The sequence below is a fragment of the Coregonus lavaretus genome, assembly GCF_964263955.1.
Source record: "Coregonus lavaretus genome assembly, contig: HAP1_SCAFFOLD_731, whole genome shotgun sequence".
Classification (NCBI taxonomy): domain Eukaryota; kingdom Metazoa; phylum Chordata; class Actinopteri; order Salmoniformes; family Salmonidae; genus Coregonus; species Coregonus lavaretus.
In genome coordinates, this window is record NW_028156703.1 from 232,201 (window position 1) to 249,185 (window position 16,985).

Sequence of the window (16,985 nt, forward strand, 5' to 3'; positions counted from 1 at the left end):
AAGAACGTCACCCAGAGTCACGTGCGGAGCTGTCATGGCGCGGATTGGACGGATGTCGGACCCTACAAAGAGTTTAGGGAGTTGTATTTTTCATTGGTTAGTGGTAAATCCAGCTATAACGGTTCCGTGGCGTGTAGGCTATATTGCATTAATGTGTTTATTGATATGAAATATAGACAAGGAAATTGACTTTTTTTTTTCTGTTGAAATATGACCTACAGTAAATAGGGGAAGTGTAAGCTCAGCTATTATAGCTTATCGTATCTTATCTTAACCAGAGGAGGCTGGTGGGATGAGCTAGAGGAGAACGGGCTCACTGTAATGGCTGTAATGGAATACATGGAACAGTTGTTTCCATATGTTTGATGTGTTTGATACCGTTCCATTCATATCATCCCAGCCATTACAAGGAGCCCATCCTCCCATAGCTCCTGCCACCAGCCTCCTCTGATCTTAACATTAACCCCTAAACCCATTAGACCTATTACTCAGCCAGATTTACATTAGAGACAGGGAGACTCCCCTTATTCTATACAATACAGGCATTACACAGCAACTTAGTTAGACCACTGCTATTGCAAAGGCACAGTTTTGTCTCAATACTGTGAAATTGTGTCCCTGGTCTCATTAGTAAATGACTGCATTTTACTCATCCATTCATGCTTCCACCTGTCATGTCATGTCTTGACGAATCAGTGATCATGGAACAAAATACATGAGGGAAGGAAGCAGGAAAAGATACAAGGAAAGGAATCTAGTTAAAACCATTGAGACACAGCCGTGGTGCTTTTGATAAAACATCTGAAAGCTGCCGACACCAGCGATTAATTCCATTCCGCTGCCCAAAAATGTGTCCAGTTGCATGATATTTACTGGATTTCTTGAGCGACTGGGGAACCAGGCAGGGCAAAAAGCCTTTGGCAGCCTATCTGGGAACATATTTTTACCTCGCTGGCTCCCAGACTTGTGAAGTTGCTGAGTGAAAGAATCAGGAAGGAGAATTTCCCAGAGGAGGTCTATGTTTGTAATGTGTTTTGGTTGAGTAGGCAGTGCTTGACGTGGGCAGGAACTCACCAAAGCTGAATACCTACACCTCACATTTGTTACTACTTGAGCTCCTGCACCTCTTCTAAACTATTAGCTCAAAAGTATTGTGGAGCTCTTGCACCTAAATATAAACAGTACCGGCAGGGCACTTATTTCAGTCCAAGTCAAGCACTGTTAGTAGGCAGAGTTTACAGTGAGGGAAAAAATAATTTGATCCCCTGCTGATTTTGTATGTTTGCCCACTGACAAAGAAATGATCAGTCTATAATTTTAATGGTAGGTTTATTTGAACAGTGAGAGACAGAATAACAACAAAATAATCCTGAAAAACGCATGTGAAAAATGTTATAAATTGATTTGCATTTTAATGAGGGAAATAAGTATTTGACCCCCTCTAAATCAGAAAGATGATGTCTTAAAGGGAGTGCTCCTAATCTTAGCTTGTTACCTGTATAAAAGACACCTGTTCACAGAAGCAATCAATCAATCAGATTCCAAACTCTACACCATGGCCAAGACCAAAGAGCTCTCCAAGGATGTCAGGGACAATATTGTAGACCTACACAAGGCTGGAATGGGCTACAAGACCATCGCCAAGCAGCTTGGTGAGAAGGTGACAACAGTTGGTGTGATTATTCGCAAATGGAAGAAACACAAAATAATTGTCAATCTCCCTCGGCCTGGGGCTCCATGCAAGATCTCACCTTGTGGAGTTGCAATGATCATGAGAATGGTGAGGAATCAGCCCAGAACTACACGGGAGGAACTTGTCAATGATCTCAAGACAGCTGGGACCATAGTCACCAAGAAAACAATTGGTAACACACTATGCCATGAAGGACTGAAATCCTGCAGCGCCCGCAAGGTCCCCCTGCTCAAGAAAGCACATATACAGGCCCGTCTGAAGTTTGCCAATGAACATCTGAATGATTCAGAGGAGAACTGGGTGAAAGTGTTGTGGTCAGATGAGATCAAAATCGAGCTCTTTGGCATCAACTCAACTTGCCGTGTTTGGAGGAGGAGGAATGCTGCCTATGACCCCAAGAACACCATCCCCACCGTCAAACATGGAGGTGGAAACATTATGCTTTGGGGGTGTTTTTCTGCTAAGGGGACAGGACAACTTCACCGCATCAAAGGGACGATGGACGGGGGCCATGTACCATCAAATCTTGGGTGAGAACCTCCTTCCCTCAGCCAGGGCATTGAAAATGGGTCATGGGTGGATATCCAGCATGACAATGACCCAAAACACTCGGCCAAGGCAACAAAGGAGTGGCTCAAGAAGAGGCACATCAAGGTCCTGGAGTGGCCTAGCCAGTCTCCAGACCTTAATCCCATAGAAAATCTGTGGAGGGAGCTGAAGGTTCGAGTTGCCAAACGTCAGCCTCGAAACCTTAATGACTTGGAGAAGATCTGCAAAGAGGAGTGGAACAAAATCCCTCCTGAGATGTGTGCAAACGTCAGACCTCTGTGATTGCCAACAAGGGTTTTGCCACCAAGTACTAAGTCATGTTTCTGATTGAGAGGGGGTCAAATACTTATTTTCCTAATTCAAATGCAAATCAATTTATAACATGCGTTCTTCTGGATTTTTTTGTTGTTATTCTGTCTCTCACTGTTCAAATAAACCTACCATTAAAATTATAGACTGATTATGTCTTTGTCAGTGGGCAAACATACAAAATCAGCAGGGGATCAAATACTTTTTTCCCTCACTGTATGTCCATAGGTTTGTGTCATGGCCTGTATAGTAAGGGCAAGAGTTCTTTCTGGTTAGGCCAAGCATGTCAGGAAAAACTCCTGATCCTAATTATATACTATAGTTAAAACAAAGAGCATTTCCTGACCAATGACCTGACCAGGCCCAAGTTATAGGAAGCCCATGTTACTGGGGTTCAGAAAGTCATTTCCACAGTGGGCAATATTGGTTGAAATGACGTCATTACAACCAGTTTTACATTCATTATGACATCATATCAACCTGTTTTACATTCATTATGACATCATATCAACCAGTTTTACATTAATTATGACATCCTATCAACCAATTTTACATTCATTGTGACATCACATCAACCAGTTTTACATTCATTATGACATATCAACCAGTTTTACATTCATTATGACATATCAACAAGTTTTACCTTCATTATGACATCATTACAACCAGTTTTACATTCATTATGATGTTCTGTATTTTCAACCATGTTTTTCCCAGCCAGGTCACCTGTTATACAAGTCAGTATTCAATGTCCATCCATCCACTAGGGGCAACAGTGAGCGATGTTACCTTCAAGTAGGTTTGGGTTTTGCTAGGGTGTTGTGGACGGGGATGGTGGATGGGAGTAAGCATAGAAAGTTGTTTTTGATAAAAACATTTAAGCCTATCCCAAACCTTAACCTTTCCCTTAACCATTCAGAGTTAATGCCTAACCTTAAGATGTTGGAGTTAATGCCTGAACTTTACCCAAACCTTAGAAATTCGGAGTTAATGCCTAAACTTAGCCTTAAACACTTCGAAATTTGACATTTGGAACAACTTCGAAATTTGATGTTTGAGAAACATGGATGAATTCTGACGTTAGACTGTGAGAGCTGGTAGGTTTTGCCTGCTGGCTTAGCCTTTATTCTAATAGACATAGTGGAAGAAATTCAGTACATCTGCAGATTGAATGTGACAAACAGTCCTAACATGGTGGAATCAAAACCAGGTGCCTGTTCGGTCTATAAAGGAACACACACACACACACACACACACACACACACACACACACACACACACACACACACACACACACACACACACACACACACACACAATAAATGAACCAGTGAGAACTATAGAAAACAGAACTCATACGTGTCAGATATATAAACACCCAGGTGTTGCTATAGACAGGCTGTTGCTATACGTAGAGTTCCATCTGCATTTCCTTTGATGTTTTATTAATAATGAAATGTGAAGAGATACAGTGGCAAGAAAAAGTATGTGAACCCTTTGGAATTACCTGGATTTCTGCATAAATTGGTCATAAAATTTGATCTGATCTTCATCTAAGTCACAACAATAGACACAGTCTGCTTAAACTAATAACACACAAACAATTATACGTTTCCATGTCTTTATTGAACACTGTCACTCCCTGACCTTAGAGATCCCTTTTATTCTATATTTGGTTAGGTCAGGGTGTGATTTGGGTGGGCATTCTAGTTTGTCTATTTCTTTGTTGGCCGGGTATGGTTCCCAATCAGAGGCAGCTGTCTATCGTTGTCTCTGATTGGGGATCATACTTAGGCAGCCTTTTTCCACCTTAGTTTGTGGGATCTTGGTTTTGTGCAGCAGCAGCAGCCTAGCCTAGCCTAGCCTAGCCTAGCCTAGCCTAGCCTAGCCTAGCCTAGCCTAGCCTAGCCTAGCCTAGCCTAGCCTAGCCTAGCCTGCAGACTTTACGTTCGTGTGTATTTTGTTGGTGCTCATTGAATAAAGTAATATGTTCGCCTACCACGCTGCACCTTGGTCCGATCCGTCAATCCACGAGCGTGACAAACACACTGTGTAAACATTCACAGTTCAGGGTGGGAAAAGTATGTGAACCCTTGGATTTAATAACTGGTTGACCCTCCTTTGGCAGCAATAACCTCAACCAAACATTTTCTGTAGTTGCAGATCAGACCTGCACAACGGTCAGGAGGAATTTTGGACCATTCCTCTTTGCAAAACTCTTTCAGTTCAGCAATATTCTTGGGATGTCTGGTGTGAACCGCTCTCTTGAGGTCATGTCACAGCATCTCAATGGGGTTGAGGTCAGGAGTCTGACTGGGCCACTCCAGAAGGCGTATTTTCTTCTGTTGAAGCCATTCTGTTGCTGATTTACTTCTGTGTTTTGGGTCGTTGTCTTGTTGCATCGCCCAACTTCTGTTGAGCTTCAATTGGCAGACAGTATAGCCTTACATTCTCCTGCAAAATGTCTTGATGAACTTGAGAATTCATTTTTCCGTTGATGATAGCAAGCTGTCCAGGCCCTGAGGCAACAAAGCAGCCCCAAACCATGATGCTCCCTCCACCATACTTTACAGTTGGGATGAGGTTTTGATGTTGGTGTGCTGTGCCTTTTTTTCTCCACACATAGTGTTGTGTGTTCATTCCAAACAACTCAACTTTAGTTTCATCTGTCCACAGAGTATTTTGCCAGTAGCACTATGGAACATCCAGGTGCTCTTTTGCAAACTTCAGACGTGCAGCAATGTTTTTTTTTGGACAGCAGTGGCTTCTTCCGTGGTGTCCTCCCATGAACACCATTCTTGTTTAGTGTTTTACATATCGTAGACTCGTCAACAGAGATGTTAGCATGTTCCAGAGATTTCTGTAAGTCTTTAGCTGACACTCTAGGATTCTTCTTAACCTCTGAGCATTCTGCGCTGTGCTCTTGCAGTCATCTTTGCGGGACGGCCACTCCTAGGGAGAGTAGCAACAGTGCTGAACTTTCTCAATTTATAGACAATTTGTCTTCTCACATCAGGCAATGCTTCTTGTGAATAGCAAACTCACATTTTGTTAGTGTTTTTTGTAGGGCAGGGCAGCTCTAACCAACATCCCCAATCTCGTCTCATTGATTGGACTCCAAGTTAGCTGACTCCTGACTCCAATTAGCTTTGGAGAAGTCGTTAGCCTAGGGGTTCACATACTTTTTCCAACCTACACTGTGAATGTTTAAATGATGTATTCAATATAGACCAGAAAAATACAATATTTTGTGTGTTATTAGTTTAAGCATACTGTGTTTGTATATTGTTGTGACTTAGATGAAGATCAGATCAAATTATATGACCAATTTATGCAGACATCCAGGTAAATCCAAAGGGTTCACATACTTTTTCTTGCCACTGTACATGTTTCACGTTGCCTGTGAGGTTTTTATCCATGAAAGGTTATGAGGCAACCATGAAGCAACCAAATAGATGCTTGTCAGTTAGCTTGTTCTCTATGAACTGAATGGGGTTAGCTAGAAATCACGCACACAGACACAGACACACACACGCGTGCGCACACACACACACAAAGATACCTCAACATTTATTTTGTTACAAATACAATATACCTTAAAGACCAATATATCCATCTAAAATACTAAATACTTTTGAAAGTATTGTATTTACATAAAATACAGGGATATTGAAGTATTTTGTAATTTCGAATGCCTTCACTACAACAACATTCTCAGTAACAAAAAACAACTTTTACTTGATATGACTGTGATATGCAGTTCTTTATCTAACTTAGTTGAATGCATTGACTCTGTCGCTCTGTATAAGAGTGTCTGCTAAATAACCAAAATGTAAATGTAAATATAAATGTAAAAATGAACAATTGCAAGGCACACTGGGCATTATTATTGACCTTGTTTTGTGGTGGAGCTTATTATAATAATATCCAGCATGCTTTGCAAGTGTTAATTTTTACATTTGCATTTTGGTCATTTAGCAGACACTCTTATCACACCATAGTGCCATCGGACTTCTGATACCAATGCAGGTTGAAAGTGTCCACAAAATTGTGAACTGCTGTAAAAAATTATATAGAAAAGTATTTTGTATTTTTTAAATACAAATCACAGGTCCGGAAATTATGTTGTTACAAAATACATTGAATTATAGTTCAGGCCGGTGAAATACAAATGACAAAATACGTATTTCATATACAGTACCAGCTTGTTACCTGTATAAAAGACACCTGTCCACAGAAGCAATCAATCAATCAGATTCCAAACTCTCCACCATGGCCAAGACCAAAGAGCTCTCCAAGGATGTCAGGGACAAGATTGTAGACCTACACAAGGCTGGAATGGGCTACAAGACCATCGCCAAGCAGCTTGGTGAGAAGGTGACAACAGTTGGTGCGATTATTCGCAAATGGAAGAAACACAAAATAACTGTCAATCTCCCTCAGCCTGGGGCTCCATGCAAGATCTCACCTCGTGGAGTTGCAATGATCATGAGAACGGTGAGGAATCAGCCCAGAACAACACGGGAGGATCTTGTCAATGATCTCAAGGCAGCTGGGACCATAGTCACCAAGAAAACAATTGGTAACACACTACACCGTGAAGGACTGAAATCCTGCAGCGCCCTTAAGGTCCCCCTGCTCAAGAAAGCACATATACAGGCCCGTCTGAAGTTTGCCAATGAACATCTGAATGATTCAGAGGAGAACTGGGTGAAAGTGTTGTGGTCAGATGAGACCAAAATGGAGCTCTTTGGCATCAACTCAACTCGCCGTGTTTGGAGGAGGAGGAATGCTGCCTATGACCCCAAGAACACCATCCACACCGTCAAACATAGAATTATAAACATTATGCTTTGGGGGTGTTTTTCTACTAAGGGGACAGGACAACTTCACCGCATCAAAGGGACGATGGACGGGGCCATGTACCGTCAAATCTTGGGTGAGAACCTCCTTCCCTCAGCCAGGGCATTGAAAATGGGTCGTGGATGGGTATTCCAGCATGACAATGACCCAAAACACACGGCCAAGGCAACAAAGGAGTGGCTGAAGAAGAAGCACATTAAGGTCCTGGAGTGGCCTAGCCAGTCTCCAGACCTTAATCCCATAGAAAATCTGTGGAGGGAGCTGAAGGTTGCTTTGCTGGTGACACTGTCAGTGATTTATTTCCAATTCAAGGCACACTTAACCAGCATGGCTACCACAGTATTCTGCAGCAATACGCCATCCCGTTTGGTTTGGGCTTAGTGGGACTGTCATTTGTTTTTCAACAGGACAATGACCCAACACACCTCCAGGCTGTGTAAGGGCTATTTGACCAAGAAGAAGAGTGATGGAGTGCTGCATCAGATGACCTGGCCTCGACAATCACCCGACCTCAACCCAATTGAGATGGTTTGGGATGAGTTGGACCGCAGAGTGCTTAGCATATGTGGGACCTCCTTCAAGACTATTGGAAAAGCATTCCAGGTGAAGCTGGTTAAGAGAATGCCAAGAGTGTGCAAAGCTTTCATTAAGGCAAAGGGTGGATACTTTGAAGAATCTAAAATATAACATATATTTTGATTTGTTTAACACTTTTTTGGTTAGTACATGATTCCATAGTTTTGATGTCTTCACTATTATTCTACAATGTAGAAAATAGTACAATAAAGAATGAGTATGTGTGTCCAAACTTTTGACTGGTACTGTACATGTAACAGAAATCTCTGCACACACACCCACATACTCCCCAGAGCTTCTGCTGTCTGTAGATGTGTGGGATGACTGTTAACCACAATGTCAGGGAGAAAGTGTGTGTGTGTGTGTGCATATGTGTGAAAGCCTTTGGATTCAAAATAAGTTCAGAGAGAAAGCCTGAGAAATGAACAGGGTTTCCCCCCTATGGTTCCATAGTGTGATGTTGTCATGAACCACGTTAACTGCAGTATCGACGGAAAATCTATGTGTTCTGTGCGGAATACTTGACACACATTAGAATGCCCAGGAGGTTATATGTGTAGTTCGTACAATGACCACTAGAGGCCGCTACTCGCTAACATCATGGAAGGTGGAACGTGTGTCAATGTGACGCATGTTAGACAAAGGGAAGAATAGGAGTGGAAGGCTATTGTTTAGACATGGTAATTGAACTAGGCAATACCTCGGGCATGAAAGAGAAGGGAAAAAAGAAGGGAATTATTAAAAAACAGAGTGAAAAACAGAACTTGGCAGAACCCGTGTGGATTAAAAAAGCCAGACGCCATTTATTTTCTTTCTTTTTTTCCATCTATACAGTTTATTATTTTAAATCAAATAAAAACTCAAGACAAGAACTAAAAATATAATCACAGATAATCAATTAATCCCTTGTTAAATCGCCGTCCCCCCGCCTGTGTGGTCCTAAGGTAGGGGAAACCCTTCTGGGGGTGCCTCCTAATAGTCTTGACAAGCTTCCTCTCCTAGTCTCCTCTCTGTCATCAGCACCAATCTGAATGGATAGGAATAGTTTCCTCTCCTAGTCTCCTCTCTGTCATCAGCACCAATCTGAATGGATAGGAATAGGATAGGTGAAAGTAATATGGCGGAATCCTACTAGCAAACCAGCTTTCACCTGTCCAGTAATTTTTTTCTGATCAGTGTGAATGAAGGAGAGGAGACAAGGAGAGGAGCCAACTCTAGACTATTGACATGTGTCCTTATAGAGTGCGGCACAGTGGATTGTTGTTGGTATTGGAATGACATACATAGCAAAGTGCCCATAGAAATAGAATGAAACGAACGGAATTGGAACCTTATGGCATAATTTATTTGAATAGGTATGCCTGTTCTACTCATTCTAATTCTATGATAGTGCCTTCCACTTTACGTGCTGTTTACCTTGTGATAAGGTAATACAGATAAAATAGATTATATTGTAGTCTTGGATTGTAATGAAATGTTGACAATGTCTAAGTCGATAGATATATTGTTTGTGAACAAAGATATTACACTACAGTAGATGGACCAAGATAATGAACTTTCAACTTTCACCTCACAGGTATGGAGTGCAGGTAGTGCCAGAGTGAGAGATGGTGTGTGTGTGTGTGTGTGTGTGTGTTTGTAAATGTTCTCCATCACCTATCAAAAGAACCATTGGCCATTGGGGCACCAGGAGTCGAGTTATGTCAAAAACATAACAAATATGTCATAACATTGTAATACACAGTATTACTGAGAGAAAAAAAACGAACTGTATTGACTTGCATATTTAAAACAAATTAAAACAGATTTCATTTCGTGAGCTATAATTTCAATCATTTTTTATTTATTTTTTATGTACAAAGGGAATCTGAAGACTTGTAACCTGCAGAAAAGAAGTATAAATATGTGTACTTCTCTTTTGTGTATGATACAGTTTACCCCACACGACTGATCCAAATCAAAATAGTGATAACAAATTGCCATGGTAACATTGGCAGATCATCTCTGTAGTTCCTTTGGCCAATCAGTGATATATATTACCCCAAACTGATCAGGGATTGGCTGTATTTCCCTGTATATTAATTCACCTTTGTATTGGCTCAAATACATTATGTGAGAGCAGGAGCTAATCCGATTGGTTAATCTGCAATTGTTATGTTTTTGAGCTGTGCTTCCAAATCCCACCCAATTACTTTGATACGAAAGTAAACCTCAGATTTGGTGTTGCAAATTCAACTGAATTTAGAAACAAATCACAACAATGCACTGAAAAACATTGGACCAATTGCATTGTTGGAGGACATTGATTTTATCCAATCACAGTGCGTTTTATACACCTATCCCTTTGATAGGAGAAATCCCTACGGGGGAGAAATTTCAAACAACTTTATTAGTCCACTGTTCAAGCTACAGACACAGAAACAACCAATGAGAATGCGACTCCACTACTCTGTTGCTAGCGCTTTAGAGTGAAGCTTCTGTTTCCCAGGTAACCACGTGATGATGAGGTTCTGTGTGTTCCGTGAGTTCCATTTTGGCCATTCCCTCTTTCCAATATTGCCGCTGGCGATAATGGACAGCACACCTTGCGGGGAATGTAGCCATTTTGGGGTGGGAGGCAAAGGTTGGTTTATGCGGCAGCAGCGGGTTGGCTGTGTAGTGCTCCAATCACATTCACTCAAACCGTCCACTCAAGTTAGGTATAACCATGGCACCTTCTACAACCTTCTAGAAAGATACACACACCTGTTATTACCAGTTATAAAGCCTTCATACGCCTTTTATATACCCTGTCCATTTCACACCCTTAACCCTAGCGCTTCTATACAGGAATGAGGTCAACTTACTGACCCCTGACATTTAACCTTTGACCCCACTCCTATGAGTTCTGCTCCAGGTACTCGTCTATCATAGTGAGGTTATTGAGCCAGTCCTCGTTTGACCCCACCAGAGTGTCAATAAAGTCTACCTCCCCTCCTCCACCACCACCAGGCCTACCCCCCATCCCCCCATTACTCTGCCCCTGCTGAGTGTACTCATACGGGGGTAGCTTGTGTCCAGGGTTCCCCTGACCTGGTCCATACCCGGGCCCATGGGGGTGGGGATGTTGGTGTGGGTGGGGTTGGGGGTGTTTGGTGACGACGGCCCCAGAGGCAGGATAGCTAGGTAGGGCCATACCGTGGACTGGGTGGGCTGGATGGTGGATCATACCAGGGGGAACGGGTTTCATCCCAGCCAGGGCCGAGAGGGGTCCCCTGGGCCTCATACCGGGCTGAAGTCCCTGGTGGACCATGGAGGGTAGGGGCTGCCCTGCCGTGGACACACCCAGCTTCTGCATCAGTCTCCTGGGAAAGGACGGCACCCCGACCCCTTGGTTGGAGGGTAACGATGGAGGTCCTTGGTGGGGGGCAAAATTGTTACCAACCCCGGGCATCCCCGACCGCAATGCCTGCTGGGTAAACTGGCCGTTGGGGTTCAGGTTGCAGCTTCCGTTGGTGCCCCCACCCCCTCCAGGAAATATGTGTCCGTGCGACTGCTGGTGATTGGCAGACGGGTCCATGTGGCCGTCGCTGCAGGGCATGCGATGTTGCATGGAATTCACTAGTCCCCCCTGCTGCTGCGGAGGCCACATTGCAGTCTGTTGTTGTTGTTGTTGTTGTTGGTGTGTTTGCTGAGCGGTAAACATCAGACGTGGGAGTGGTGCCCCTCCACCACTATGGGCCTGTGGTAGATGCTGTGGGTGCTGGGGGTGACCAGGGGGTAACCCCGACCCAGGCCCTGACCCGGGCCCCGACCCCACGATTGTCATCCCCGTCCTGGACACCTGCTGCTGCATCCCAGGCCTTGGAGGACCAGCCGGACCGCCCATACCCATCATGCCGTGCGCCAACTGTGGTTGTCTCATTGGCATACCACCAGCATCAACAAACTCGCCCCCCTGTAGACAACAACAAGGAGAATCAGAAAAACACAAAAACAACTGTCTTGTCTCAACTGTTAGTTCATCTTACCTGTGAAGGGTGATAGAAGGGCTGCTTGGAGCCTGGAGGACCACCCATGAAGGCGCCTACCGGCCTGCCCACTTGGGTGAGAGATCCTGGGGGTCCGGGGTGGCCTGGGTGGCCTGGGGGAAGGGAGAGGCGGCCGGGCCCAGATGGGAGGGGACCACCGTGGGATAGCTGGGGACCACCCATGGGGTAGCCAACACCACAGTCTGCAGAGAGAGGCCGACCACCACCTAGAAAGAGGGAAGGAGATGGACAGAGGGAAGGAGATAGAGAGGGAAGGAGATAGAGAGAGGAGAGAGGGAAGGAGAGAGAGGGAAGGATATAGAGAGGAGAGAGGGAATGAGATAGAGAGGGAAGGAGATGGAGAGAGGGAAGGCGATAGAGAGGGAAGGAGATAGAGAGGAGAGAGGGAAGGAGATAGAGAGGGAAGGAGATAGAGATGGATAGAGATAGAGAGAGGAGAGAGGGAAGGAGATAGAGAGGGAAGGAGATAGAGATGGATGGAGATAGAGAGAGGAGAGCGGGAAGGAGGTAAAGAGGGAAGGAGATAGAGATAGAAGAGAGAGAAGGAGATAGAGAGGGAAGAAGATAGAGAGGAGAGAGGGAAGGAGATAGAGAGGGAAGGAGATAGAGAGAGGAGAGAGGGAAGGAGATAGAGAGGGAAGGAGATAGAGAGAGGAGAGAGGGAAGGAGATAGAGAGGAGAGAGGGAAGGAGATAGAGAGGGAAGGAGATAGAGAGAGGAGAGAGGGAAGGAGATAGAGAGGGAAGGAGATAGAGAGAGGAGAGAGGGAAGGAGATAGAGAGAGAAGAGAGGGAAGGAGAAGAGTCTAAGACCTGAGAATATCCATCCTTCTGATTTCATGTCATTTTGAGTGCTTGCTGGTGATAATGAAAGCCAATATTATTTAGATAATACTTACTGGAATTAATAGGGAAATAAAACATTCAACATTTAGTTTGGTGTTTGACTGTACCTGTAAATGGTGCCCCCTGCTGGCACTCAGCCATCTGTGCGCCGTTCATCTGGTTCATCTGCCTCTTCTGCTCCTGCTGAACAACACAACATCCCAGTATTTAGCCTATGTAGGCTACTAACACAAAGACACTAGCCACAATGCGTCTTCACTGCAAAAAACTAACAAACTTCAAAAAGCCCAAGACCTTGTCTGTCTGTCTGTCTGTCAGTCAGTAAGTCTCTGTCTCTTTCTCCATCCCTCCCTAAGTACCTGTTGTAGGTGTCTCCTGATGAGCAGCAGGTTGTTGTAGTTGGTCTGGGTTGGACGGGGCACCGATGGGTCCTGAAGACCTGGGACCATACCTGGGGTCTGCTCCTGGAGAGAGAGGGAGAGGGAGGGAGGGGGAGAGAGGGGGAGAGAGAGATCATTTTCACAGAGAAGCAAAATGTAGAAAAAGTGGTCATTTTCATGACAACAAAATGTTTCCTTTCATGACCGAAAAGCATGCACATGAGATTTGGTTCTGAAATAAATGAAATGCTTATCCAGTTAAAGGTATGTCTAAGAAAAATAAGAAAAAAACCCAGCCAGACATCTTTTCCCTGCTTTGTTATAAAACATGGCTTCCTTCCTTCCCGACCAGTGGGGTCGTAAATAACTGTATGTTCCAAGTGGTTCCAGGAGCCAAAGCTATGTGTTTGTGTTGGCCCTGTAGACTGTCCCCAATCAGTCGTTCCCACGTGAGCAACTCTTCCCCCTATCCGTCCCTCCCTCCTTCGCTCCCTCCCTCCCTCCAACCCCCATCGCATTTTCCCCTGGTTATCACAAAGCCAGCACATTCCAAAGATGTATAGCCTTTCCCTGCCGCCACCAAAACACACACACACACACACACACACACACACTAAGCTCCTCCCGACACCATGTCTTTCACTTGGGATGGTGGCTTAAATGGAAATGGAAAAGGGCCGAGGGGGGAAAGGAGGGATGAGGAATCTCCTCTCATCACTGTCCTGCTGTTGAGCCGTTCTATCTCTTTCTCTCTCGTTCCTTCTCTTTCTGTGTTTTCTCCCCTCCTACATTTCATTTCCATCTTATTTAGAGTGGGTATCCCAAGTCATTAAGGCTAGCGCCATGCTTTAACCAACTGAGCTATCGGACCCATCTTACAACCGTGTTATAGCTTTAGCCTCAGGACATTGAAGCCATTGATATAGTGTTAGTATGCAGGCCAGGTATGTGTGTGTGTGTGTGAGTGTGTGTGTGTGTGTGTGTGTGTGTGTGTGTGTGTGTGTGTGTGTGTGTGTGTGTGTGTGTCTAGCCCCAGATGGAGTATCAGGTCTCTCTTCCAGTGGAAATGAATGGCATGTCAGCAGCAGGGCTGATAATGGCTATTGATCTAACCTACACTACCTCTGAGAGAGAGAGAGAGAGGGGATAGATAGAGAGAGAAAGAGGATAGATCTAGAGAACAGATGGAAGGGGGGATAGATAGAGAGAAGGGTTGGGGAGAGAAAGAGAAAGGGGTAGAGAGTGAAGAGTGAAGAGAGGGCTGGAGACGGGGGGGACGGGGGGGGGGGGATAAGAGAAAGATGGATGCAGGGAGGGGTAGATAGAGAGAAAAATTGAAAATATATTATAATGTCACTTGGGGGTAACATACCAAAGCAGGTCAATGCTGGAAAAAAAGAAATCATATTTTGTTCAATATCACCTGAAACCAACCCTAAAATCAGACAGCCATTTCAACCTCTATGGAAGTGTCAATTCCTACAACAGCCACTAGATGACGGAGTAGCACTCTAAAGCCTCTCCTAATCAGATGGTGCTTCAGTAACCCTCTGATTCGTCCAGGAGTGGGTCACCCTCTGCAACAAAATCTGTTATCTAGAGTAGCTAGGCTGCTACTGCTGCTTGTAATGACAGAATTTAAATGTTAATGTTCTCTCTCTCTCTCTCTCTCTCTCTCTCTCTCTCTCTCTCTCTCTCTCTCTCTCTCTCTCTCTCTCTCTCTCTCTCTCTCTCTCTCTCTCTCTCTCTCTCTCTCAATTCAATTTCAATTCAAGGGCTTTACTGGCATGGGAAACGTATGTTAACATTGCCAAAGCAAGTGAAGTAGTTAGTAAACAAAAGTGAAATAAACAATAAATATTAACAGTAAACATTACACTCAGAAGTTCCAAAAGAATATAGACATTTCAAATGTCAAATTATGTATATATACAGTGTTGTAACAATGTGCAAATAGTTAAAGTACAAATGTGAAAATAAATAACCATAAATATGGGTTGTATTTACAATGGGGTTTGTTCTTCACTGGTTGCCCTTTTCTTGTGGCAACAGGTCACAAATCTTGCTGCTGTGATGGAGTTTATCAAAAATTGGGTTTGTTTTCGAATTCTTTGTAGATCTCTGTAATCTGAGGGAAATATGTGTCTCTAATATGGTCATACATTTGGCAGGAGGTTAGGAAGTGCAGCTCAGTTTCCACCTAATTTTGTGGGCAGTGGGCACATAACCTGTCTTCTCTTGAGAGCCAGGTCTGCCTACGGCGGCCTTTCTCAATAGCAAGGCTATGCTCACTGAGTCTGTACATAGTCAAAGCTTTCCTTAAGTTTGGGTCAGTCGCAGTGGTCAGGTATTCTGCCACTGTGTACTCTCTGTTTAGAGCCAAATAGCATTCTATTTTGCTCTGTTGTTTTGTTACTTCTTTCCAATGTGTCAAGTAATTCTCTTTTTGTTTTCTCATGATTTGGTTGGGTCTAATTGTGTTGTTGTTGTTGTCCTGGGGCTCTGTGGGGTCTGTTTGTGTTTGTGAACAGAGCCCCAGGACCAACTTACTTAGGGGACTCTTCTCCAAGTTAATCTCTTTGAAGGTGATGGCTTTGTTGGGGAAGGTTTGGGAATCGCTTCCTTTTAAGTGGTTATAGAATCTAACAGCTCTTTTCTGGATTTTGATAGTTAGCAGGTATCGACCTAATTCTGCTCTGCATGCATTATTTGGTGTTTTTCGTTGTACACAGAGGATATTTTTGCAGAATTCTGCATGCAGTCTCAATTTGGTGTTTGTCCCATTTTGTGAATTCTTGGTTGGTGAGCGGACCCCAGACCTCACAACCATAAAGGGAAATGGGTTCTATAACTGATTCAAGTATTTTTAGCCAGATCCTAATTGGTATGTCAAATTTTATGTTCATTTTGATGGCATAGAAGGCCCTTCTTGCCTTGTCTCTCAGATCGTTCACAGCTTTGTGGAAGATACCTGTGGCGCTGATGTTTAGGCCGAGGTATGTATAGTTTTCTGTGTGCTCTAGGGCAATGGTTTCTAGATAGAATTTGTATTTGTGGTCCTGGCAACTGGACCTTTTTTGGAACACCATCACTTACTGAGATTTACTGTCAGGGCCCAGGTCTGACAGAATCTTTGCAGAAGATCTAGGTGCTGCTGTAGGCCCTCCTTGGTTGGTGACAGAAGCACCAGATCATCAGCAAACAGTAGACATTTGACATCAGATTCTAGTAGGGTGAGGCCGGGTGCTGCAGACTGTTCTAGTGCCCTCGCCAATTCGTAGATATATATATTGAAGAGGGTGGGGCTTAAACTGCATCCCTGTCTCACCCCACGGCCCTGTGGAAAGAAATGTGTGTGTTTTTTGCCCATTTTAACCGCACACTTGTTGTTTGTGTACATGGATTTTATAATGTCGTATGTTTTTCCCCCAACCCCACTTTCCATCAATTTGTATAGCATGCCAAATTGAGTCAAAAGCTTTTTTGAAATCAACAAAGCATGAGAAGACTTTGCCTTTGTTTTGGTTTGTTTGTTTGTCAATTAGGGTGTGCAGGGTGAATACGTGGTCTGTCGTACGGTAATTTGGTAAAAAGCCAATTTGACATTTGCTCAATACATTGTTTTCACTGAGGAAATGAACTAGTCTGCTGTTAATGATAATGCAGAGGATTTTCCCAAGATTGCTGTTGACGCATATCCCACGGTAGTTATTGGGGTCAAATTTGACTCCACTTTTGT

General features: G+C 43.9%; 1 protein-coding gene across 1 annotated transcript; it reads right to left on the bottom strand.

Moving 5' to 3' along the window:
• Positions 1-9,476: 9,476 nt before the first annotated feature.
• Positions 9,477-16,469, bottom strand: LOC311126071 (uncharacterized protein). The gene is made up of 5 exons (XM_084200096.1): positions 16,343-16,469; positions 13,226-13,330; positions 12,974-13,049; positions 12,001-12,227; positions 9,477-11,927 (listed from the first exon to the last, which is right to left on the bottom strand). Exons 2-5 carry the CDS (start codon positions 13,313-13,315, stop codon positions 10,869-10,871), a joined length of 1,452 nt encoding a protein of 483 aa, XP_084056222.1. The 5' UTR covers positions 13,316-13,330; positions 16,343-16,469; the 3' UTR covers positions 9,477-10,868.
• Between the last annotated feature and the right edge of the window lie 516 nt (positions 16,470-16,985).